Below are 27,160 nucleotides of genomic sequence, written 5' to 3'. Positions count from 1 at the left end.
TAGCCCACTATAAGTTCCTTGCCCTCCATGTAGGCGCGGGAAGTGTATTCTTTTGTTCCAAATGTGCCTGTTTACTTCTCAGCTGTTAAGTGAGATATAAGTGAGAATCAGCTTGTACCCAACTGTGTGTTTTATTTTTACTTAAGTCTTACATACATAGATTAGGAAGAGAAAGGAAATTCCTTATTTTTAGAGAGATTTTTGTTTTCATTGCAATTGCAGGTAGGGCCCTTTGACCCAGCAATGGGGCTTCCAGGATTGTATCACAAAGAGATCATAAAGATGGGAAAAGGACCCACATGGCAAAAATATTTATAGCAACTCTTTTTGTTGTGGCCAAGAACTGGAAATGGAGGGGATGTCCATTAATTGGGGAATGATTGAACAAGTTGTGGTATATGAATGTAATGGAATACTATTGTGCTATAAGAAATGATGAACAGACACCCTTCAGGAAAACCTGGAAAGACTTATAGGAAATGATACTGAGTGAGGTGAGCAACCAGAACACTGTAGACAGTAACAGCCACAGTATGCGAGAACTGATTTTGATAGACTTAGCCTTTCTCAGCAATGCAAGGACCTAAAACTTTTCCAAAGAACTCATAATTGAAAATGCCATCCACATCCAGAGAAAGAACTCTGGAGTTGGATTTCGGAGCAAAACAGACTCCTTTCTCTTTTGTTTTGTTTTCTTTTTCATAGTTTCTCCCATTCATTATAATTCTTCTATGCAACATGACTAATGTGAAAATATGTTTAATAGGAATGTATGTGTAGAGCCCATATAGAACTGCATACCATTTTGGGGAAGGAGGAGGAGAAAATTTAAAATTTATGGAAGTGAATGGTAAAAACTGAAAATAAATAAATTAAATATTTAAAAAAAGGAATTAAAGGACTCATAATGCAGATAAAAGTACATTTTTCCACTTAATTCTTTTTCGTGGTTTTTAATGTTTCTTCTTTCACAACTGTGACTAATATGGAAATATTTTTTACATGATAGCACATGTTGAACTGACTATGTTGAACTGACTAACATTTTCAGAAGAGCATAGGGTAGGGAGGAAGGGAGAAAATTTGGAATTCAAAATCTTGTAAAAATGAATGCTAAAAATTTTCTGGACATGTAATGATGAGAAAAATAAAATACTATAAACTTGAAAAAAAAAAGAAATTGCAGGTAGCAATGGGCTGAACCTATGGTTTGAAGTTACATATTCAATAAAAGTTTATCATGTAATTACAATGAGTACACTGAAAGAGACTGTCATCTCCAGAAAAATGGTCCTAATGAGTACAAATGGTACAGCCCTAGAACCAAATGTGTTAAGATGGCAGTCATTTTTATCTTCATTCTCTGAAAGCAAGAATGTGTAGAGTTTGAAAGAAATTCCATGACCCAAGGGAGCTGTGAGTTTCTAGGGAAGCTCTGCCCAAATGAAGGGAAGGTGAAATTAGGTCCTCTGATATGCAAAGATAATTTTTAAGGGTCCTAGAAATTGACTAGTCATCCTACCTTGGTCACTAGCAGTTATATATAAAATGAAGGGGTTATACTAGATGACTTCTGAGGTCCCTTCCATCTTTAGATTTTTGAATCTGTGATCTTATATTTCCTAAAGAGGGACACCAGGCACCATCAAGATACAATGACTGCTTCTGCATATTATACTCCCTGTCTTTCATGTTCAATACACTCATATTATTCTCCTACAGAATTATAAGGGTAGGGACTAGGGATTCTGTTATGTCTTAATGAAAATCTTACTTTCTAACAATAAGGCTTTTCCAGTTCCCCTCAATGCTAATGCCTTCCTTCTGTTGATTATCTTCAAATTATCACATATATCATATATGTATATGATAATTTGAAGATAATAACAATAATATGCCTTGATATATATATATGTATATATACATATATGTGTGTGTTGTGTACATATGCATATATGCATATATGTATTGTATTTTACATATATATATGTATTATATGAAACAACATCCATTCAGCAACTAAAGACTAGGTAGGAATTGAGGCAAAATGGTGTAGTTTGCCTTCATAAAAATATCAATCTACGAAGGGAAGACCCTCAGAGTTTCTGGCCAGAACAGAAACAGTTACTATTTACATTCACTCTGAGCCATCAAAACCCAAACAGGGATCAAATCTTGATCACCCAGAAGCAAAAAATGTATTCAGAAATGCCAAATCAGAGAGGTAACACGGCACAGTGAGTAGGACAGTACAACTGGGAATCAGGAAGACCAAGTTTCAATCCCATCTCAGGCACTTGCTACTTTATTGATATCTTTTGATTTGCATTTATCTTATTATTAGTGATTTGGGGTATATTTTCATTTGGTTGTTAATAGCTGGCGTTTTTTCTTTTGAGAAATGTTTGTTCGTGTCCTTTGACCATTATCTATGTTTATGTATGCATATACTTTTGTAAACTGTAAATTGTTGAACAGCGCCTAATCTTCATTGGTAGAAGCAGGTTCCATTCCAACATCTCTCTAATCTAGTGAAATCATAGGTAGACAAAATATATAAGAACATCAAGTAATTATAGGAAAGAGAGCATATAATCAGAAATACAAAAGACATAGGAATCCAACAAAGCCCATTACAATATTCTGAACAGTTCAATAAATAGTTAACATGCTGACATTTTGGCAACTAATGCTTATGAAAAGAAACATCTAGCTCCTCCTGTATTTTCTTTCATTGTCTAAATGATTTCTTGACTAATAAAACTTTCTGTAACTTTCACTTTTGGCCAAGATGTTCTTCACTTGTTTGGCTGAATTTCTGTCTCCATTCTACCATGGAAGGAAGGAAGGAAGGAAAGAAGGAAGGAAGGAAGGAAGGAAGGAAGGAAGGAAGGAAGGAAGGAAGGAAGGAAGGAAGGAAGGAAGGAAGGAAGGAAGGAAGGAGGGAAGGAGGGAGGGAGGGAGGGAGGGAAGGAAGAAAGGAGAGAAAAAGGGAAGCAAGAAGCATATACTAAATAAATACCTGCTATGTACCAGGCACAGTACTAAGTGCTTTGCAAGTATTTCCTCAACTGATCCTCACACCAATCCTGGGAGATAGGTCCTAATATTATCCCCATTTTACACTTGAGGAAAACTGAAGCAGACAGAGGTTAAGTGAGTTGCCCAAAGTCACACAGCTAGTAAGTGTAAGGGGTCAGATTTAAACTCAGGTCTTCCTAACTCCAGGTCCAGCATTCTATCCACTTCATCCCTTAGCCACCTAGTTAATGAATCAAATTAAACACTCGCAGGTTGTACCAGCTTCCATTTTTCCTTCAAAGTGATGAAAAGTAAATGGTATCATTTATTTACTCATCTCTCTAACCAGGAGTTGTTGGCCTCTACTTTTATTGAAAACATCAGTTTTTAATTATTAGAACCTTGCTCTGTTTTGGAAGCCTGAACTGAAAAGGTTGATTGAAAAAAAGATCCTCTTAACTGAAATACTGGGGGAGGGGGCAGAGTGAGACTTTGTGAGTCTGAGTAAGTCACCTATCCTCATGGAACTTCAGTTTCCAAATCTGGAAAATGAAGGAATTGTATTAGACAATCTAAAATTGCCTTCCACTTCTAATATCACATCAATCCAACATCTTTTTATGTCTTTTTCCTAGTGCAATGTGAGCCTAATTCCCTGACACAGGTTTGTGTCATTTGCCTCCTTTCTCAATGCCTAGTTTTCCCTTCAGTCTGATATAGATGTGTACTTTTCCTCTACCACTATCAAGCTATTCAAAAAAAAAAAAAAAGCAATGGAGCTGACAGCCAAAAATTACTAATATCTTGGAAGAGGATTTTTGCTTCCCTATGGAAGGCCATGTTGTCTGGGTTTAAGCTTAGGACTTATAAAATCTGAAAGACTAAAGTGCCTTGGAGGGAGGAATATGATTATCCAGTGTGCAGTCTGGGGATTCCAAATGGCCAGGGAAACAGCTTCCATGGCACTGTTTAAGACATGACTGTAAACTTATGTTTTTAAACAAATATGCCAGGACTTTTATATTTAAATATGCTACGACCTTCAAAGCCGACAATTTAGGTTAGGGGTGATTAACTTAACGTCTGCAAACTAAGAGACAGAGAGACAGAAACAGAGAGAAATAGAAAGATGAGGTTAGATGGATATGATGATAGATTAGATTAGACAATCAACTAAATAATAGCTTGATAGATTAGATGACAGATATAATTATTTTCCAACAGATGATAGATGCATAAATAGATATAGATAGCTGTAATTCTATTGGTTTCTTTTGTAATCCTGTGAGTTTTATTTCATACATTAGAAAACATTATTCTGAGAGCAGGCTTCACCATTGTCAAAGGGGTCCATGAAACAAATTAAGGTAATGTGATTCCAACAATTTTGACATTGCTGAAAACGTTTTTGGAACTCCTATTTTGGAATTTTCTCCGGAGGCAAGATAAAGGAGTAAAATTATTGGATTTGAGGACATGGGTTCAAATCCTGGCTCTGCTGCATATGTGACCTGGGGCAAGTTATTTTGTGCTATAATGCCTGGTACATAATAAGCATCTAATAAAAAACATTTAGATAGCACTTAAAATTTTATGAGGCACATTACAATGCTATGTCATTGATATGTAAACTCATTGGAATGTAAACTCCTTGGGAGTAGAGACTGATTTTTTTTTATTCTTTTTGTCTCCAGCATTTGGCACCATGCCTAGCACATGGCAAGCACTTAATACCAGCTTATTGATTTATTAACAATTTTTATCCATTCATCCAGCATTGCTTTATTCATCCTTGTGCTACCTAAATGAGGTAGGAAGTTAAACTAAATTATTTCTGAATTCATTCTAGCTGTAATTTCTATAATTCTAGGTCAATTCTACATAAATCAATTCTATATAACAGGTATTCTTGCCTTTTATGTAAGAAAGTAGGAAGGATCATGGGTTCTAATTCTTTACAACATGACTTATGTGAAAATGTGTTTACAGATCGTATGCCATCTTGGGGACGGGCAGGGGATAGAGAGGGAGAAAATTTAGAACTCAAAATCTTATGAAAGTGAATGTCAAAAAATTAAAATTTAATTATTTAATTATTTTTTTGAAAAAGAAAGTAGGGAGGGAACAAATGAGATATCTGGTTCTTAGTGACACATCCAAAGCAGCATCTTGTAACCTAAATTCTGTAACTCAGCATCTACTATGAACACCCAGCATTCCCTGCTTCATGCCTTTCAGATAAATGAAGCAGATTTTACTTTTTCACTTGACTGTGAAAATCACATCCAGGTTTGAAGTATAGTAACACATTTTCACATAATTCATGTATAAAACTTCAAACTATTTTGTGCATCAGCAGTTTTTCTTTTAATATTAGTTATTAACTTATAAAAAAATTTGGAAGGTTCAACTTTATTTAGAAATGAAGTAAATATAAACAGAACTTTGAAAAATAACATATATTACTCTGTGTAATGAACTCTAATGAAAACACATTAAACACTGTGGCACTACCTCTAAATCTGACCTAAGTTTAAAAAAAAAACTGAAAACTTGGAAAAAGGAAATAAATCATATCTTGTAAACTCTCTTGACTAAAGGTTAATGATATTGGGGGTTGGGGAGGGGGGAGAAACATGCTTCCATCTCCCACACAAAGAACATAACAAAATCATTTCTTAAAAAAAGGGTAAATGGTGTCTGTTTACAAGAAAGGGGGATACAAATTTCAAAGACCTCTAAAACTCAAATGCCTGAATATGATTAAAATCTTTTATAAAATCTCCTCTGAGTTCATACTCCCAACTCATAGCTATATTGCCACACGGTGGCTAACCACTTCTTTCCTCAAAGTTCTGGGGCGAACCCTGAGAGTTACCATGCTTTTCTATTTCTATCATTCTTGTGAGTTTCAGTTGCCACACTTTTAAAAGTGGTTATTTACTAAGGACAATTGAGATGGATGGCTGTTCCAGAAATATCCTTCCAGAAGTCTAGAGCAGAATCTTTCACAATTACACCTAGCATCTATTAAAGATAGTGCAAACCTAGGGAGCACATGTGGCTAAAGGGCAATCTATAGCTCCTGATTAATCGAATGATTTTCCTTCCCTGGTAGAGTCCTCATGAAGTTCCTCTGAGATCTAGCTCTCTACTAGGCTATGAGGGTTGGAGTTTTTGTAGAGTTTATAGCTGTCCTTCTTTCCACAGAGAAAACGCCTTGCTTCTTGAAGCTACCTTTCTTTCCTGTGTTTAATTTCTCTTCTCTCAGTTCCCATGGAATGCATTGTTTGTTTACAGTCAATAGGGGAACTGAGGGCTTATTTCTTCCCCTTATTGCATTCTTTAGAATAGACACAAAAAGTCAGCCTTTTCAAGATGTTTTCTAACCTTGGTTCCCAAAGCAAAGCTAGAACAGTCCTTCTGGAATTTCCTTACTGAATTCTTTCAGTTAATTCAAATTTATTTCCTGTGGTTATTTATATTGTTTCACCCAGTATCTCAAAAGCATTTCACTCCTTGCAAATGGATTAAGAATTTGATCACATCTAGTTTGTGTCTTTGATTGACTCAATCAAGAGATGTCTCACCTGATAAAGGCATTGGGGTATAGAGCATCTTGTAAGTTACATTAATTGGGCTCTATCATAGGTGGGACATTCTATAATGTCTACATTTCTAAAAGGTATTCTTAAATTGTTATACCTTACAGAATTTTTTTCTTCTCTATAATGTCTAAAAATACCAGGATATAATTCAACATAAAATTATTAAACACCTACTACATTCAAAGCACAGTGCTAAGTCCTGGAGAAATAGAACAATTTTGGCCTCAAGGAGTTAATATTCTATCAGAGCCATTTAACTTAAGGGTAGAGCCAAGATGGAGGAGTAGGAGCACATATACTCTAGTGCTTCCCCCACAGCTCACAAAATACCTGTAAAAAATGACTCTCAACAAATTCTAGAGCAGCAGAAGCCACAGAATGACAGAGTGAAAGAGGTTTTCAGCCAAAGGTAACCTGGAAGGCTGACAGGAAAGGTCTATCCCACAGGACAATGAGCGGAGCAGAGCCCAGCCCTGGTGGGGCGGCATGAGGAGGAACAGGACCAGAATAGGCCTCCAGGGCAGAATTTCCGGGGCAGAACCTCCAGGGCAGGAAAGGTCCCAGATCCCTCAACCCACAAGCGACAAAGAAAGCTTCAATGTCAGTGTGGGAGACTTTCCCAACAGGGCGAGAGGGGAAGAGGATCCCTCTAGCACTGATCTGAGGTGGCAGCAGAGACAGCAATGGCAGCAGCAGCGGACAGCAGGTGGCTACGGTGGCTGCAGAAGAAGCCTGGGTCCATTTTCCAAGTGGCTCAGCTTAGAACCACTGGGGAAATTGAGCAGCTGATCTGAATCTCAGCCCTCTGCACAGTCTTGGAGGGAGGAGGAGCCTCCTCCTCTTGACAAAGGACGCTCCTCTTAACAAAGGATTCAGAAGTCCAGTAACTGGCTGGGAAAATGCCCAAAGAAGGGAAAAAAAATAAGACCATAGAAAGTTACTTTCTTGGTGAACAGGTATCTCCTTCCATCCTTTTGGATGAGAAAGAACAATGCATACTGTCAGAGGAAGTCAAGGCTTCTGTCTCCAGTACCTCCAAAATGAATATGAAATGGGCTCAGGCCATAGAAGAGCTTGAAAAGTGAGTCAGCAGCTTGCTAAAGGAGAACCCAAAAATGCTGAGGAAAATAAGACCTTTTAAAATAGGCCTACTCAATTGGAAAAAAGAGGTACAAAATGCCAATGAGGAGAAGAAGGCTTTAAAAAGCAGAATTAGCCAAATGGAAAAGGAGGTTCAAAAGTTCACTGAACAAAATAGTTCTTTAAAAGTGAGAGTGGAGTTCAGGGAAACTAATGACTAAGACATAAACCAAGAAGTTAGAAAACAAAACCAAAAGATTGAAAAAAATAGAAGATAATGTGAACTATCTCAGTGGAAAAATAACTGACCTGGAAAATAGATCCAGGAGAGACAATTTAAAAATTATGGGACTACCCAAAAGCCATAATCAAAAAAAGATCCAAGACATTATCTTTCATGAAATTATCAAGGAAAACTGCCCTGGTATTCTAGAACCAGAAGGCAAAATAAATATTGAAAGAATCCACCGATCACCTCCCGAAAGAGACCTGACGAGAGAAACTCCTAGGAATATTATGGCCAAATTTCAGAGTTCCCAGTTCAAGGAGAAAATACTGCAAGCTGCTAGAAAGAAACAATTCGAATATTGTGGAAATACAATCAGGGTAACACAGGATCTGGCAGCTTCTATATTAAGGGATCAAAGGGCTTGGAATAGGATACTCCAGAAGTCAAAAGAACTGGGATAAAAACCAAGAATCACCTACCCAGCAAAGCTGAGTATAATACTTCAAGGGAATAAATTGTCATTCAATGATACAGAGGACTTTCAAGCATTCATGATGAAAAGACCAGAACTGAAGAGAAAAATTGACTTTCAAACACAAGAATCAAGAGCAGCATGAAAAGGTAAACAGGAAAGAGAAATCATAAAGGACTTTCTAAAGTTGAACTGTTTGCATTCCTACATGGAAAGATAATATATGTAACTCTTGACACTTTTCTCAGTATTTGGGTAGGTGAAGGGATTACACACACACACACACACACACACGCACGCACGCACGCACGTATGCACACATAGACAGAGAGTACAGGTGAAGTTGAATCAGAAGAGGTGATATCCACCAAAAATAAAATAAAATTAAGAGGTGAGAGAGGAAAATATTGGGAGGAGAAAGGGAGAAATGGAATGGGGCAGACTATCACTCATAAAAGAGATAAGAAAAATCTTTTTCAATGAAGGAGAAAAGGGAGGAGGGGAGAGTGGAAAAGTGAAGCTTACTCTCTTCACATATGGCTTAAGAAGGGAATAACATGCTCACTAGATTAGGCATGAAAATCTATCTTACACTACAGGACAGTAGAGGAGAAGGGGACAAGTGGGGTGAGAGGGATGATAGAAGGAAGGGCAAATGGAAGAAGGAAGTAACTAGAAGTAAACACTTTTGGGAAGGGACAAGATCAAATGAGAAAACAGAAAAAAAGGGGGGGGGTACAGGGTAGCATGGAGGGCGATATAGTTAGTCTTATACAACATAAAGTCTTTTGCAAAACAACGCATATATATATCTTGTATTGAATTGCTTGCCTTCTCATTGGGGATGGGTGGGAAGGCAGGGAGGGAGAGAAGTTGTAATTCAAAGTATTAAAACAAATGTTGAGAATTGTTTGCATATAACTGGGAAATAAGAAATATAGCTAATGGGGTATAGAAATTTATCTTGCCCTACAAGGAAAAAGAAAAGATGGGGATAAAGGAAGGGTGGAGTATGATAGAAGGGAGAGAACATTGAGGAAAGGGGTAATCAGAACACAAAATGCTATGGGGTGGGGAGAAGGGAGAGATGGGGAGAAAAATTGGCACTCAAAATTTTGTGGAAATCTAAAAATAAATTTAAAAACTATTTTAAAAAAGAAGCATACAACTTGTGAATGGAAAAGTAAATATTCAATCTTTTGTAAGCAATATTAAATACCTACTATTTTCCAAGAACTCTGTGAGGCCCTAGTGATATGAAGACAATGACAAAGAAAGTCCCTGCCCCCAAGGTCCTCATGTTCTACTGGGTTTTGATGACATATTCCTAAATACATTTGAGGTTTTTTTTTTCCTTCCCTCTGTCTTGTACTTGTATTTCTGTGTGGTAACTGTTAGATGAATGGCACTTTCTGATTTTTATTTTATTCAAGTTGTATTTGTAGGAATTGGAATGAAACACTTGAAATGTATCAGTAATCAAAGCAGAGATTCCCATAGAAACTGTAACTCATTTTTTTCTCATGCACAGATAGAGCCTTAGATCCAGATTTACTGAAGTGGATAAACACTATTCAATGTTTAACTGTCCATTATATGTACAATCTACAATCTCTGGACATCGAATTTCAGCTGCCTTCTATCAAGGGTTTTTTTTTTCTTTACAAACCCTAATAGTAATGTTGCTAGTTCAGGTTTATTATAATTTTGCTCTTACGAAGGGTATATAAAGATTGTATGATGATAATTATATTTTTTCTGTATTTGATATGTCAAATTTATCGAATTAGCTACTTTATTCTTTTTTTAAAAAAAACCTTGATTTGATTCACCAAAAAGGCTTAGGATAAAGTCCCACAGTATGGGGTTAGAGCTACTCAGAGATAGTTTTCCACTGAAATCTACAAAAATTTGCCTAAGAATATGTAGACTACTCTGCTGCTCCTTCTTGATGTTGCATATCTGTTGCTTCTGCTTGACAATAAGATCAGTATAAATCACTCTTGTATCTTACACAGTAGATTAGAGTTCTACCCTATTTCAAACTCAACAGAACATTACTTCTTTATTTCTAAGCATACAGTAACTGAAAAACTCATGGTCTAACTCCAGAGATGAATTTGACTCAAATTGAGACTACATCCCTAGGATGGATAGTGGGAATGGGGGTATATATGGCAGGGGTAGGACCTAGATGGTAAAAAGGGTCATCCTTTTTCTAATATTTTAATGCAGATTTTCCCCACTAGTTTTCTCTGTGTCCTTTCCTCCTTTGATGATCTTTCCTATGGCACTATCATTCACCTTCATAGTTTCGACTATCAAATATACATCAACGTTCAGATTCCTATCTTTAACTATGACCTTTCTTCTAACTTCTAGTCTGTCTTCTCTCACTGTCTACAAGACTGATGAATCCAACTCAACATATTCAAAACAGAACATAAAATTTTCCTGCACAAAGTTTCTCCTGATTGCCAACACCAGGTCCTAGTGTCTACTCTCAAAAGTATTGTTGTTCAGTCATGTCTGACTCTTTGTGACTCCATTTGGGGTTTTCTTGGCAAAGATATTGCAGTAGCTTGCCATTTTCTTCTCCAGCTCATTTTGCAGATAAGGAATTGAGGCAAAAAGGGTTGTGACTTGCCCAAGGTCACACACTTCGGAAGTATCTGAGGCTATATTTGAACTCAGGTCTTCCTGATTCCAGATGCAGCATTTCATCCACCGTGCCACTTAGCTACCTCTCTCAAAATTACCTTGTATATGTTTTGTATATATTCTCTATATACATCTATTATACATCTATACATATATCTCTACATCTATATACATCACTAATAGAATAGAAACTCTTTGAAGAAAAGAAATATTTTATTTTTGTCTTCCTATTCTCATACCTAGCACAATGCCTATCATAGAATAGAAATTGAATAAATACATATTGAGTCATTGATCAATTGACTGATTACCTCAGCAAATTTTTTCTGACTTTATTTTTTCTACAACACCCTCATTCATCAATTCTCCCATATTTGCAAACTAGTAATTATCTTTCATTCCTTTATTTATTAAAAACTACTTATAGTCCCAAGGGGACCATGGACCCTCATAGAGGTTCCCCCAAACAGCCTACCCTAGATTCATGTACTCAGGTCCATGTTCACTCAAAATCATAAATCATGATGTGTTTACCTTTTCAGCCAGAGAACATAATTAGTTCAAAACAAAGGCATTTAATGGAACAGCATTATAGTTAAAGTAGCACCTCACAAACCCATACATTTTCCCACAACTACACACACTATTAATGGAAAGAGTAGGCATATATAAGAAACATACATGATTAGGTTGTACTTATGGAGGGACTGTCACATATAAAGAAGACTTCTGACCAAGGCTGTTACTTAGAAAGATAACTCATACTTTTGATACTATAAGACCACTGATGTTTTCTGATGATGTCATCCTGCCAGAGCTGTTCCTCTCTGGTCTATTGTGGTATATAATCATTGTTGGGTCTATGGACATGGTATAAAGTCTCTGCCAGACATTGATTCCAAATGGTCCTTATGACCCCTTTTGGTGAGTCAGTAAGTATTTATTAAGCACCTGCTATATTCTATGCAACGACAGCTAGGTGTTACAGTGGATAAAGTGTCAGATCTGGAATCAGGAAGACCTGATTTCAAATCCAGCCTCAGACACTTACTATCTGTGTGACCTTGGGCAAGTCACTTAACCTTGTTTGTCTCTCTTTCCTCTTCTGTAAAATGAGTTTGAGGAGGAAATGTCAAACCACTCTGGTATCTTTGCAACAACAACAACAAATATATAAATATAAAAATGTAAATGGTCAGACAAAACTGGAATGATTTAATACCAACAAAAAAATATGTTAGGTACTGTGCTAAGTGTTGTTGAAGGCAAAACATTCCCCCATGGTATAAAAAGTTTTGTAATTTCTATCTTCTTCTGACTTCACCTAGAGTTTTCAAATGAGGTTCTACGTTCTCTTCATCAGAATAAGAATGGGCTTTGCCATTTTTTTTTTGCTTAATTGTTTACTTAGCTTAAAATACAGAGGAGTTTTTGGCCACAGTTTTTTTAAAAAGCAAAACTCCAACAGTCGTAAGATTTGGGGTGTGGAAAGAGGAGATGGGGGTACTCAGTACTTTTCCTCCCATAAAGGGCAAGCTGTCTATTTTTTACAACCTTAACTAGAAGGAGCATTTCCTTACCAGAAAAGGAGATTCCTCAGCACAAGTGTCAAGCTCTTTGGAGTGAAGTGGAACTTCATCTGAATGAGACTTTCTGACATAAAACTTGTTTTATTCTTGATTTTTAGCTCACTTAGAGTTGTCTTTCATAAATATCATCCTATAATAACAACAGAAGATCCATGAACAGCCCTACCTGGAATCTTCATGTGGATCTGCTGCCTCTAATGTTCATCTCAAAGAGGCTTAGCCAAGAGACCCCATAGATTTGTTTGGATCTGACCCTTTGAAGTTCTTAAAGGAACTTAAAATGCTTTGATAAAATGAATCTGAAAAGCACAAAAGATAAACCCAAAGAGCAAGATCTTTGTCTTCCTCATTGCTAACCATATTCCTGCCTTTGAAATGTCTGTGTCTAACTTCAACACTTTCCAGGATATTAGAAATGAATCCTACATATGTTATCAAGTCTTATTAATTCCACTCCCATCATGGCTCTAAATATCTCCCTTATCCACTCTGTTCCCATTGCTCCTTTCCTAGTAAGGCATGTTTGTCATCTACTTGGAGCATTATGATAGTCCTAACAGAGTTCTCAACTTCCATCCTCTTCCCACCCCAATCCCCCCATACCAAAATAATATTTCTTATACAAGCCACCTCCTTACTCAAAAGACTTTATCAGCTCCCAGCTACCTACCAAGTAAAGGTCAAACTCATTTGCTTTCACAGTCTGGTGCCACCTTACCTACCCAGCTCTGTTTGAGCACTTTGTGTTCTAGTTCAACTTTTATTCCCTCCACTCCTGCCTCCATCCCCAAAATCATCTAGAACTCTCCAGAAACTCTGCTTTTGTTCATGGGGTTCCCTGTGATAAGATTGTCTACTTTCTCCCTCTAAGTCCTTTGAATTTCTACCCATCCTTTAAAATCCAACTTAGATGCATTCTCCTGAGCAAAGGTTCCTTTTTGATCTAGCAAGAAAAACTTACCCCTTCAGACTTAACAGCATTTTCCCCTAGTTCTCTGTTAAATGTTTATTTTATATCATAATTACTATATATGTATATATGTGTATATATATATGCATATATATACGCACACACACACACACAGAGAGAGAGAGAGAGAGAGAGAGAGAGAGAGAGAGAGAGAGAGAGAGAGAGAGAGAGAGAGAGAGAGAGAGAGAGAGGATTGTACTAAGTCCCATCAATAAAGGTTGGGACTATGTCTTACCTAAACTCTGTATCTCTCCCAAGGCTTAATAGAGTTCTCTGTTCACAGTAGACACTTAATGCATGGTAGATGGGTGGATGGTTGAATGGATGGAGTAGTGGGCAGATGGAACACTGTTGCAGATGTTTAGCTCTCTGGCAAGGATACAGAGGTGTGGCTCCAAAAGTCAGAGCAGCTGTTTAATGAAATTGACCATTCCAGTCATCCTGAGGAATATCAGGTCACTGGATTCAGATGGCTCTGGAGGAGAAGTGAGGCAGATGACCTTGCACAGCCCTCCTTCACTCAAAACAAAGTCAAGTGCAAGTCATGTCATCATTTCTCTGATGGCATGGTCTTCAGCAATGAAGGATGAGCACAAAAGGTAGCTTGAAGTAGTGGATAAAATGTTGAACTTGAAAATCAGCAAGATATGAGTTCAAATCTCACCTCAGTACTTCACCTGTCTCAGTCTCATTTTCGGAATCTGTAAAATGGAGACAAAAAATAGTAACCTTACTTCATAGGGTTCTTAAAAAGTTCCAAATAACATAATGTATATATAAAATTCTTTGCAAAACTTTAAGAAATTAATTAAATGTTAGCTATTAACATGTGGCATAAAACGTTTCTGGTCACAAATGTTAACTGTCCAGTTTTGAGAAACTGAATACAAAGGGTCTTCAGCATAATTTGTAACTCTAGCATTCTCAGGAAAATTAGAATTGAATAATTATGCATTTCAGTAATGTCAGTGTCATATAGTTCAGTATTTATTGATTTTTTTCAATTAACAATTGTCATTTCCAACTTTTAGGAGCAGAAGAATAATTGGGATTATTTATGACTATGTTTTCATGATATTTTCAAATCATATTCATGATTTTCACTGATAAAAAGTAATTAATGACTAATAAATCAAAGACTCCTTAAGTCAGTCAAGAGCAGTCTAGGGGATAGAATGGACTTACCTCAACTGGGAAGATATCCAGGGAAATTTGTTATACCTCATGAACTAAATTTTTTCCCCTCCATCTTTAAAGGCAACTGACAAAGAACCATCACTAACAAGGTTAGACAACTGTCTCACAGAGAAATGGATCATTCTCAAAGCCTCAGAGGGGTGGTGTATATGTGTGTGTGTGTGTGTGTGTGTATACACAAATATATGAAGGCATGATATTATTACACTATACAAAAGTAAAGTCATGCTTCTCTAGAAATGTATAAAAACTCAAGAAACAAAGCAAAGAGTAGGGAGTAAGAACTATAGCCCTGAGGGGGATCCTTGAAGTTTCTCAATCTACTCAGTCTTCTCAAGGGAAATTCCAGCCTGAATTCTGACTAAACTTCCAGTTCAACTCCAACTCAACCCATTCCCTTTACTTCAAATAACTTCTTATTACCCTTATTAGGGTAATCATAACCAAAACTATAAATAACCAAAACTATAAATCACTCTGAATTTGTCTTCTGATCTTTTTTGTTCTTTTCCAATCTACTACTTTTCCAGGCTATGGTGTCAACTGACTCATCTAATGAACCAACTGCCATGAATTAGAAAAGATTGAAAGGGATGGTGGGGAAGAAGACATTTCTAGCAACACATATGCATTTTAATTCTAGGTTTCTAGAGATGAAGACAATCCCTTTGTCCATTAGCATGGACATAACTAGCATAACTAGAAAGACAGGTATTTTTAGTCATAGCAATCTGAGGCAGCAATGTATTATAGTGAAAAGATCACTAGTATATGAGTGAAGGGATCTGACTTCAAATCCCCTTCTGACATTTACTACTTATGTGACATTGAGGAAGTCACCTAACCTCCCTCCCTGTAGTGTTCTCATCTGTATGGATGATTTTCGAAACCCCTTCTAGTTCTATGATCCTATGAGATTTGTTTTTGTTGAGTTGGCCCCTCAAAACACAAAAGCAATAGGTGGTCATGTACTAACTTCATGACCAGGACCAGCTTTGCTCAAAGTATAGTGAGGATCTAAACTAAAGAACCCTGTTTGCAACAGATTATCCAAATAGTTTCTGAATAATAACCACTGGCTAACACTGCCCAACAGACTTATCTAATCTTAATGTGAAATGAGATTTTATTAGCCATTCTTCCGGGTATTGTTGTGGGTGAAATTGGATTTCCCTCTCTTTGCCAAGGATGGAAATATAGTAGCCACTCACAGGCCTAATCCTAATACTGGTTGGCACAGAAATTGTTACCTGCTTTCCCCACCCTTTTTTTTCTTTTTGCTGACCTTGGAATGGATCAACCTTGGGGTGGAATTGTCTTTGGGCAGGGGTGAGGAATCTGCAGCCTCAAGGTTACATATGGCCTTCTAGGTGCTTGTGTACAGCCTTTTGACTGAGTCCAAGTTTTATAGAACAAATCCTTTTATTAAGGGGATTTGTTCTGTAAAGTTTAGATTCTGTCAAAGGACCACACTTGAGGACTTAGACGGCTACATGTGGCCTTGACCCCTGTCCTAGGGCATTAGACAGCTGTGTAAAGCTGGAAAGGGTGAGGAGTGAGGGTGCAGCTAGAAGCCTAGTTAGGCTGATTCATCCCCTCTTTAGGTAGCATTGCGTCTCCTTTACTGCTACAGGATGAGGATCATGTTGGTGTTAGACATTGTACAAATACCCAGTCAACGTTAGGCCTATTATAACTCAATGATCTCAAGTGATCCAACAGCTTCAATTTCCCCCAGTTGTTTGTTCATTAAGATTTCTTAAAGAACCTCTTTTTCTCTTAGCCCTCTCAAACAACTCTCATCCAAATCATTCTCCCCATTGCCACTACTACTGCTGCAATCAAAAACAAAGAAAACAACCTTGTGTGTTATTTTGTTTGTCTCTCATCAAAGACTCTTGGCAATTCTGAAGAAGTTTCCATATTTCTCAAGAAAAGTCAATTCTGTTTAAATCCAGCATTAAAATTACCCAACTCAATAAGGTAGCATCGAAAAAACAGGATGAAACAAAAAAGAAAACTTTTTTTTAAAGAATATCATGCCTAGATTAAACACAAATTTTCTGTTGAAGTAGCTTCTGCCTTGCTGTGAAAGAAACCTTTTCCTGAACCAAAGATGTGTTTTACTAGAAATACATTTAGTGGGATACAGAGCCATTCTACTATATCAAATAGGAAGGGATCTGTAGTTAGAAAAGACAGTTGTGGAAACTATGCCTAAACGTGTTGACATCTCAAATAACTACTTTCTTTTGCTTCAGTAACTTGAATACCTTTATTAGAATGACTTCTTAGGATATAAATGTGGACACAAGGAACAGCTTGCAATTATAAATTAAGTATATTTTAATTTTATGGTTTCTTGGGGATTTATTTCCAATTGACTTTTGATCACTCCTATTTAAGATAACTCAAAAAATGTTGCTACATTATGTAATACATCATATGTTGGGGGGGGGGGGAGTTGACTGTCCAATTAACCAATTCCTCTCCCCGTACAGCTGTCCTGTATAAGCTCCTGCTTGATGTTACCACCACCATTTCTCGCTAAGCCAATATTTTTAATGAGTCAATGCTGCCTGCTATCTCTTCAAGAATTCTGGGCAGGCCAAGTTCAAAGGATTTAATGTACTACAGATCTCTTCTTCACCTCTCCCTCTGCTTTGCAACTTCCAAAGAGAAGGCACAGCCTTTATCCAGACATTCCACTACATGTGCTGCTAAGACCTTTGAAACTCATCAGAGCTCCATGACAATTTGTAGAAGGGGTAACTAGTTAAGCTCTCTGGCCACCTACACCTCCAAAGACTTGTTTGTGCCTCTTAGAAAAGAGAAGACCTTACCAGCTTTCCTAAGCAGCTCATCACACTCAAGGGACTCTCTCTGGCCTCCTACAATTCCAAGCCAGTTGTCCTGCCCACTTATTGGGTCATTCTTTGCTAGACCCTCCCCCACACCCTTTCCAGCTATACATAGCTGCTTTATGCCCTGGAAAAATTCCACCCATAGGCTGAACCTCTATTGATGATGACCTGAGCTAATTCCTGGAAGAGCTCTCAAAATTTCAACGATATCTTTACTTGCCCGATCTAATAGCCCTTTCTTAATCCTCATCCTTTTCTGCAGTCTTTGACTTTATCCATCACCCTTTTCTCCTTAATATTCCTTTCTTTCCAGGTTTTTATGATCCTGTTCTCTGCTGTTTCTCCTGAGGGGTGGTATCTGACCACCCCTCAGTTTCTTTTGCTGGATCTTTATCAAGATCAAGCTAGCTGCTAATAATGGGTGCTTCTCAAAGCTCTATTCAGGACTCTCATCTTTTCTCTGTTCAATTTTATTCAATTTCTCTTGATAATCTCATCAGTTCCCATAGATTCTATAATCATCTCTGTGCTGATGATTCTCTTTTTTAAAATATTTTATTTTTCCCAATCACATATAAAAATTCTTAACATTCTTTTTTTTAATTTGAGTTTCAAATTCTCTCTCTCCCTTTGTTGTCTCCCCCTTCCTTGAGACAAACAATTTGATATAGGTTATGCATGTGTAAGCTCGCAAAGCATATTTCCATATGTCATACTGTGAAGGAAAACACAGGCAAAAAAAACAGGAAAAAAGAAAGTGAAAAATGGCATTCTTTAATCTGTATTCAGACTCTATAAGTTCTTTCTTCGGATTCAGATGAGTTCTTTGGAATTGTCTTGGATCATTGTATTGCTGAGGATAGATAAGTCATTCACAACTAGTCATAGTTCAATGCTGCCGTTACTATGTACAATGTTCTTCTGGTTCTTATGCTGATGATTCTCAGATCTATTTATCCAGTCCTAACTTCTCTCCTGACCCAGTAGTGCCTCTCCAACTGCCTATAAGAGATTTTGAATTCCACATCTTGAAGAAATCTTAAATTCAGCATATGCAAAAACTTTGTATCTTTTACCCTAAATTCTCTCCTCTTCCTAATGTCCCTATCACTGTCATGGACATCACCATCGTCCTGGATATCCAGGTTCACAACCTAGTTGTCATCATGGGTTCTTCACTCTCTCTCACCACTGATATCCAGTATGTTGTCAAGTTCTAATAATATTATCTTCATAACATCTCTTATATACACACGCTTCTCTCCTCTCTCCTGTGGTCCTCTTGACCACATTCCTAGACCATTGTAATAGCCTGATGGTCTCCATGCCTCAAGTGTCTTCCCACTGTGGTCCATCTGCTGCTCAGTTGTCAAAATGATTTTCCTAAAGTAGAAGTCTTATCACATCACCCCCTATTTAAGAAACTTCAATAGTTCCTTTATATTTCCAAAATCAAATATTAAACCATCTACTGGTTTTTGAAACCCTTTTCATAACCTAACCCCTTCCTATCTTTCAAGTCTTCTTTTAACTTACATACTCCCACATACTCTGTGAACCAGTGACCCTGGCCAGTCTGCTATTTCTTGAATACAGCATTCTATCTCTGACTTTGCACTTTTCTGCCTGTCTGCCATGGTTTCATGATATGTACATGAACTCCCTTCCTCTTCTTCCTGGCTTTCTTCAAGTCTCAGCTAATTCTTGTCAGCAAAAACCGTTACCAGTTTTCCTTAACCTTGGTGCCTGCTCTCTGAGTTGTCTCCTATTTATTCTGCAAATATTTTGTTTGGGCATGGTTCCTTTGGTCGTTATCTCCCCTCATATACTACAAATTTCATGAGAATCAGATTTTTTTCCCCTTTCTTTTTAGCTCCATCACTTAACCTAGTGCATAGCATTTGGTAGATAATAAATATCTGTTCATTTGATTTGACTAGTAAAGGGGAAATGGAAAGGTGAATGTGTCTATTTACCTTTCCCTCAGAAAGATTCAGTGAAAGTTGTTGACCATATAGAGGGCACACTATTTGAACAAGGAACACATATACAAGGAAGAAGCAAACATAGTTCAGTCATCTTAACTCAGCTGTGGGCCAGGGATCTTCATTAAGCAGGTCAATTCTGGAATGCTTAACTGTGTTCAAGAAGTTATTTTGTCTGCAAGACAGACTACAACTCTGAAGCCAACTGCCAATTAGTTGAGAATGTGTTATCACATCCTAAGAATGTTGACCTAGGCAGTCTCACTCAAAATAGTAATAGCTGTGGCCTAAAGCAGCAAGAAGTAAAGATAAGGCAGTTTTAGTGGACAGTAACCTCAGGGTAATAGAATGGTAGCAAGTGTTTGCTTCAGAAGTGGAGAAGATGGCAGAGATGCATTAGATGATGCCTGCAAATATAAGAATGAGTTGCTACAGCAAGTAAGTTCTAGGACTAGGCCAAAGAGCTGGGATCTACTAGCAGTCACAGGGCATCAGTTTTCAGGAGACAGAGCCATGAGAATTTAGGCCAGAGAGTTACTCATCTGGGATACAAGGCAGATAACAGTGAAGCTAAAACCCTTCTTAAGCTCAGGGAATGAATTTTCTACATATTTATTCCCTTTCACAAGGTCATGAACCTGTTGGAGAATGGACTCATTTGAGTATGAGAACCAAGTTCCACTTTATGCCTTGTCCAACTCTTTATTTCACTCTTCTGATGATTTTTTTTTCTCTTTGATTTATTGTCTGAGAGTAGAAATGGATAGGCACTCCAATAATGTCTCTCTTCCTTAAATTGGGCAACATATGATTCCAATTGAGAGGGATTCAAGAGAAATATGAAACACAGCCCTTTTCCTAAATGAGGTTACTTAACTTGACATGGAAATGCTAGCCAAGTATTACAGTGGTTTATTTTTTATTTTTTAGTGAGGTTTGATGTAACAATCATCATTTAATTAGAAAAGGAAATTAATTATCTTGGTCCTCCTCTACATGTGGGTTTCAATAGGATAGGGTTTACTAATTGTGAAAAAAGTTAATGAGACTAAAATTGGACGACATGAGGAAGACGTTATCTTTGCAAAGGCCATGCTACAACTAAAACTAAACAGTAAAGAGCATATAAGGGCTGCTTTGGCAACTCCTTTGGTCTTCTGTCTGTCTCTACATCTACTTTTCAATACAAGTCTTTCTAGTGAAAAAGTGGGGAGGCTAGTGAAGAGTTTATGATTTGGGGGATGAGAAACCATGAAACTATATAGCATGTTAAGAAAATCCCAGAATGGTACACTTGACATCTCCCTTTACACTAAAGGAAAATATCCTGGAAGAACCTGTGAGACAAGGTATTTGTGTACCCCAAGCAATGACTGGAAAACTGTATTCTCTATATGCAACCATCTAACAGACACTTTGACACTTCCATACCACATATTCAACCAGATTTATTGCAAAGTAAATATCCAAATAACATGAAAAGTGATGTTCTATGGCATTAAAAATATTTGATTACAAAGAACAATATATTAAAGTATCTCTTTTTTCCTTTTGGTCTATCACAACATGATTAATATGTAAATATGTTTTACACGATTACATATGTATAACATATCAAATTACTTACTGTTATAAGGAGGGGGGAATTTGGAACTCAAAACTTTTTTAAAGTAATGTTAAAAATTATATTTACATGTAATTGGAAAACCTAAAATACCATTTATATAAAAAAATGTGCCTCTTAATTCCACTTCTACTTTTTATGACCTGGTCAGATTTCATATCCCTGGTTATGAATCTGGATCCTCCTAGGATTTTTTCATATTATTTCATTTCTAGATTTGGTGATAAAATAAGCAACTTTTAAATTTATTATTACTTCCATTCATGAGAGAGTGATATGTACCTACCTTTAGGCTGGCAAATAACAATAATAATTTACAATTCCGTAGCTCTTTAGGGTTTGCAAATACCTTGCTGTAAGACAGCTAGTAGTATGGTTATCTCCTTTTCCCAGAGAGTGACAGAACGGTTATATGCATCACACAACTGAGAAGTGTCAGGGTCAGGAACCAAATCCTGATCTTGATGCTAATTCCAGCTCTTTCCCCACTGTGCTCCTTCCTCTCTTGTGTGCTGACTCCTCCAGGCCTGTGATATTTCAGTTTATGGTGGCTCTGTTTACTAACAAAGACAACATAGCAAAAGCAGTATGGGTGAAACAGTGACATTACTTGTGATGTGGTGGGTATGAGTGAGAAAGATAGGCCTGCAGAGGTAAAAACAGCCTCCAGAGAAACCTGCCATACTACAGTGGCAAAGGGATTTTAAATCTGCGCACTGTGATGCAGATATATCTCTCCTTTTGCTTATAATACATGTACAGGGTGTCCCAAAACTTTTAGTGCCACTTGAAGTAATAATAGTTTGTGTAAGCTGAACATCTTTAAGCTATAGAGCTTAAAGGATCACTAAGATTTCTGGAACACCATGTATATATAGTATAACATAACATAACATAATGTAACATAACATAACATAAAGTAATATAATGTAACATATATATAACACATATACAATAATACATATATACTACAATAATACAATAGTACAACACAGCATAATACAATATAACATTACATAATATAAGCATAGCATAACATAATATGATGACATGATGTGACATGACAGCATAATATAACGTAACACGATATGATATATAATATGATTAATATAATATTATATAACAATATAAGATAACATATGATATACTAAATGTATAGAGAAAACAGAGACAGAAAAACAGACTAAGTAGGAACCAAGACTCATTCTTTGACAAAGTGCCTGTGAAATGGATCAAATCTTAAACTGTAGGATCCTGGCTTCCATGTGTAATGTAGTGGTGAATAGAAAACTATGTAATATAGAAGAAAGAGAACTGGACAGGGAGTCAAAGGATCTCATTAGCTATATGACTAGGAAAAAATAGCCTAATCACTTCTAGTATCAATTAGCCCATTTACAAAATGGAATGCTGAGTATTTGTATTGCCTTTACTAGAGGTTTCTTATGTAGAATTATAAAGGATTGTATGAAAGTGGTGAGGCAATGTGAGGCGTCTCTCTTGGTGACACTCCACACAACCACACTGGCAAAACAGAAACAACACTTAACAGCAGAGCATCTCAGGGAAATTAGATTAAGAAAAATGGAAACTAGGACTATCTTTAATCATTTTAATGTAAGCTCTTTTCTAGCAATTATTTCACTCACTATATGTGTCCTCAGTATCTAGCATAATAACTGGCACATACCTTCTTTCCCTAGTAGCCCCTTGAGAAGAGGGATTGTTTTATTTTTATCTGTATCCCAAGCACAGGGCCTAGCTGTGGGTATTTAATAAACAACTGTTGATTGACTTCTGACTGAATTTAATTGTGAGGCTGATAGTAAAAGTTCTTTTCATTTCCAAACATTCCTGATTAGACAGCCAGAAATAGCTAAGTAGAAACTTTGAAATATAAATACAGGAGTCACGAGAAGTATAAAAAAGTAAATATGAGAAAAAAATCATAAGAGATTAAGGAAGGATGAATTGTTACACTCTAATATGGGGAGTATCAGAATAGCTAGGTGGAACAATGGATACAGTGGCCCAGCCTGCACTCAGGAAGACTATCTTCCCAAGTTCAAATTTGGCTTCAGACACTTACTGGCTGGGAAAATCACTTTCGGCTGTTTACCTCATCTGTTTCCTCATCTGTAAAATGAGCTGGAGAAGGAAATAGCAAACCATTCCAGTATCTTTACCAAAAAAACCAAATGGGATCACAAAGAGTCAGACAGGACTGAAACAACTCAGCAACACATATAGGGGAATGATACATGTATCCCCTTAGGATCCTATTATTTTCAAGGGTTAGTGAGGGAATCTAATAAGGTTTGGGAGGTATTTTGCTATGCTTTTGTTATCTCAAAAGAGGAAAGGAAAAGGGGAAAGGAAAATAATACAAGATAGAGAAAAATTCTCACCGGTATACAAGTATAAAACAAAAGATAGCAAAAATAAAAAAGGAAGTAGGGATTGTTTTGTGTCTTTCTTTGTAGTCTCAATGCTTAGCACATAGTAGATATTTAATAAATGCTTACTCGTTGACTAACTGAATAAACTCCATTGGGAAACCTTTCCCAATCCCCTTTGGTTTTAGTGCTTTGCCTACTTGGTCATTTCCAATGTATCCTGAATAAAACTTCTTTGTACATGGTTGTTTCTGTGAACTGTGAATTCCCCGAGACCAGAGACTATCTTTTGTCTTTCTTTGTATCCTAGTACTTGGCACCATAATTTCACTCTACAGAAAAACACGATAGCAAAACTATAGTAATGGGGAATTGCGATATACCCTTTCTAGACTAAGATAAATTTAACCATAAAGAAAATGTCAAGAAAGATCTGAAGAGAATTTTTTAAAAATTAGATATAATAAACTCCTGGAAATTATTGAATTGAAGTAGAAAGGAGTACACATTTTAGCTGTTCATGGAGCTTATAAGAAAATTGACAATATGTTAGATCATAAAAACCTCACAAACAAATGCAAAAAATCAGAAATATTAAATATATCTTTGATTGACTATAATGCAATAAAATTTTATTCAAAGAAGACCTACCGAAGAAATTATTAAGAATTAATTGGAGACTAAAGAATCTTAAAGAACCAGTGAATCAAAGGGCAAATCACAGAATCATAGAGAATGACAACACTGGGACAACATGCCAACATTTTGATGATGCAGCCAAACCAGTCTGTAGGGGAAATTTTATATCTCTAGACATTTTCATCAATAAAAGGACAGATCAGTGAACTGCGCATTCAACGAAAAGAAGCTGAAGAACAAGCAATTAAAAAAAAAAACATTAAGTTAAACACCGAAATTGACGGTACATGGAACATTTACAAAAATTGACCATGTACTAGGACATAAAAATCTCACAATCCAGTGCAGAAAGGTAGAGATAATCAATGCATCCTTTTCAGATCATAATGCATTAAAAATTACATGTAATAAAAGGCCATGGAAAGAGAAACCAAAAATCAATTGGAAACTAAATAATCTAATTCTAAAGAAGGGTTGGGTTAAAGAAGAAATCATAGAAACACCGAAATTGAAAGCCTGAAAACAAACACAGGAATTAAGAAAATTGAAAGCAAAAAACCTCCAAAACTTAATAAATAAAACTAGAAGTTGGTTTCAGAAATAACAAACCATTGCATAATTTGATAAAGAGAAAGAGAAAAATCAAATTGGTAATATTAAAAATAAAAAATGAATTTACAACAAATGAAAAAAGTTATTAGGAATCATTTTGCCTCAATTATACGTAAACAATAAATAATACAAACAATTATAATGTAAACAATAGCAATGATCTTTGACTTTATCAAACTCTAGGTTTCTGTACTTGTTTGTGTACCTGTCAATACCAGATCTCAAGCTAGCCTACAAAGCTGTAATCATCAAAACAAATTAGCGCTGGGAAAGAAATAGAGAAATTGATCAGTGGAACAGATTAGGTACACAGTCTCCAGCAAAATGCAAAATGAAATGGATGAATACTTACAAAAATAAAATACCCAGATTAACTGAAGAAGCAGAGAATTTAAATATCTCAATCTCAACAAAAAAAAAATTGAATGTTTTAAATGAGAACATAGAGAAAAAACCTCAATCCAGATGGATTTATGAGTGAATTTATGAAATCAAAGAATGATTAATTCTGATATTACATAAGCTGTTTACAAAAATAGGAAAGGAAGAGCTTCTACCTAATTCCTTCTACACGCTAAATATGACCTCATAGTTTGATTAGGAACAGTCAAAAGAGAGAAAGAAAACTGTAAACCAATAAGCCTAATTTATGCAAAATGTCTACATAAAATTGCAAGGAGACTATAGTAACATATCTCCAAGATAATATACTATAATCACCATACCTAGATTTATACCAGGAATGCAAGATTGGCTAAATAGTAGGAAAACTATAAACAGAATTAACTGTGTTAATAGCAAAAGCAGCAATCATCATATGATTATTATAATAGATGCAGAAAATGTTTTTGACAAGATACAGAACTCATTCTTGTTACAAATGCTAAAGAATATGAAGATAAATGGATTTTTCCTCAATAAGATAAGTAATATCTATTCAAAACCAAGAATGGGCATTATTTATAAAAGAGATAAATTAGAGATCTTTCCAATAAGATCATGAATAAAGTGAGGACGTCAATTTGCACTATTACTTGATATGGTGCTAGAAATTCTAGCTATAGTGATACAGCAAGAAAAAGAAAGTGAAAGAACAAGTACAGGCAACATGGAAACAATATTTTTTTAAAACCTTATTAAGTCAACTAAAAATTAATTTAAGCAACTAATCACTTCAGGAAAGTTGCAAGACATAAATAAATCTTGCATAATTCATTGGCATTTCTGTATACTACTGACAAAACTGAGCAAGAAGAAATAAAGAAATTCCATTAAAAATAATTACAGAATGTGTGAAGTACTTGGAAATCTACCTGCCAATACATACAGAAACTATATGAATACAATTACATATCACTGTTCACAGATAAAGATAACTCAGTAATTAGAAAAGTGTTAATTGCCTATAGGTAGACCAAGTTAATATAATAAAAATGATAATACTACCTAAATTAATTTACTCAGGGTCACACCAATCAAAGTAATCAAGAATTACTTTATGGAGCTATAAAAATAATAGCAAAATTCATCTGGAGAAAGAAAGGGTCAAGAATAGTTAGAGTTTTATTTTTTTTTTAAAGTGGCAAGAAAGGCACCAGATCTCAAACTATCTTACTGTGGAGTCTAGAATTATCCATTCTGCAAGAAAAGTCACTGATGGAGAGCTCTAAGCCAATAACCATTTATTAAAGGAACAGGATCCCTTCAGTGAATGGAATCTGAGATGCTCCCTTTCTCCAGACCTTGCTTTCATAGGGCTTGATACCCAGACACTCTGAAGAGGCAAAATAAAACAGTCTTATTGGTTGATAGACCTTGCTCATGACCCTCCAAGAGGGCCAGAAATGATGTACCAACATAGGTGATCACAGGATGGACAAGACATGGGTCATCTTCATCATCATAAGTCATCATAAAATGGTCCCCTCTTCATGTTGGGCAAACGAGGGTGGTCCAGAGGTACAAAAATAAGTTAGGAAACTTTCCATATCACAGTAGAGCATTCCACCCATGCTGGGCTTGCTCCCACAGGCCAAAAGATCTAGTCAGCATTCTTATAGTTAGGCAAGTGAACCTTGGAACTTTTACAACAGCTTATTAAACAATGAACTTATAGCTTGTAGTTCAAAATTTTGCTTCATTTATCTTCAGCTCATCCTTTTAAAAGTATGTATGTAAGTACATTTTGTAATGTACTTAATGCACAATAGTAC

At 36.2% G+C, this 27,160-nt stretch overlaps 1 protein-coding gene across 6 annotated transcripts in view; it reads right to left on the bottom strand.

Moving 5' to 3' along the window:
* The window catches only part of LOC140515402 (cilia- and flagella-associated protein 52-like), a 46,634-nt gene that overhangs the window by 8,006 nt on the left and 11,468 nt on the right, over nt 1-27,160 (bottom strand). For 2 of the 6 annotated variants that reach the window (XR_011971004.1, XM_072626071.1), the window contains exons 4-6: nt 21,650-21,860; nt 13,866-14,331; nt 2,290-12,790 (exon numbers count right to left, since the gene is read on the bottom strand). Coding sequence is in view for 5 of the 6 variants with exons in the window: in XM_072626071.1 (XP_072482172.1) it covers nt 21,677-21,860 (184 nt within the window). In the remaining variant the exon portion in view is untranslated. Of the gene's footprint in view, nt 1-2,289; nt 12,791-13,865; nt 14,332-17,943; nt 21,861-27,160 lie in introns of those variants that run through there. The other 4 variants (XM_072626074.1, XM_072626076.1, XM_072626075.1 and 1 more) reach the window with 4 other exon arrangements.

Source organism: Notamacropus eugenii, chromosome X (genome assembly GCF_028372415.1).
Source record: "Notamacropus eugenii isolate mMacEug1 chromosome X, mMacEug1.pri_v2, whole genome shotgun sequence".
Classification (NCBI taxonomy): Eukaryota; Metazoa; Chordata; class Mammalia; order Diprotodontia; family Macropodidae; genus Notamacropus; species Notamacropus eugenii.
This window is presented reverse-complemented; position numbering and strand designations above follow the sequence as displayed.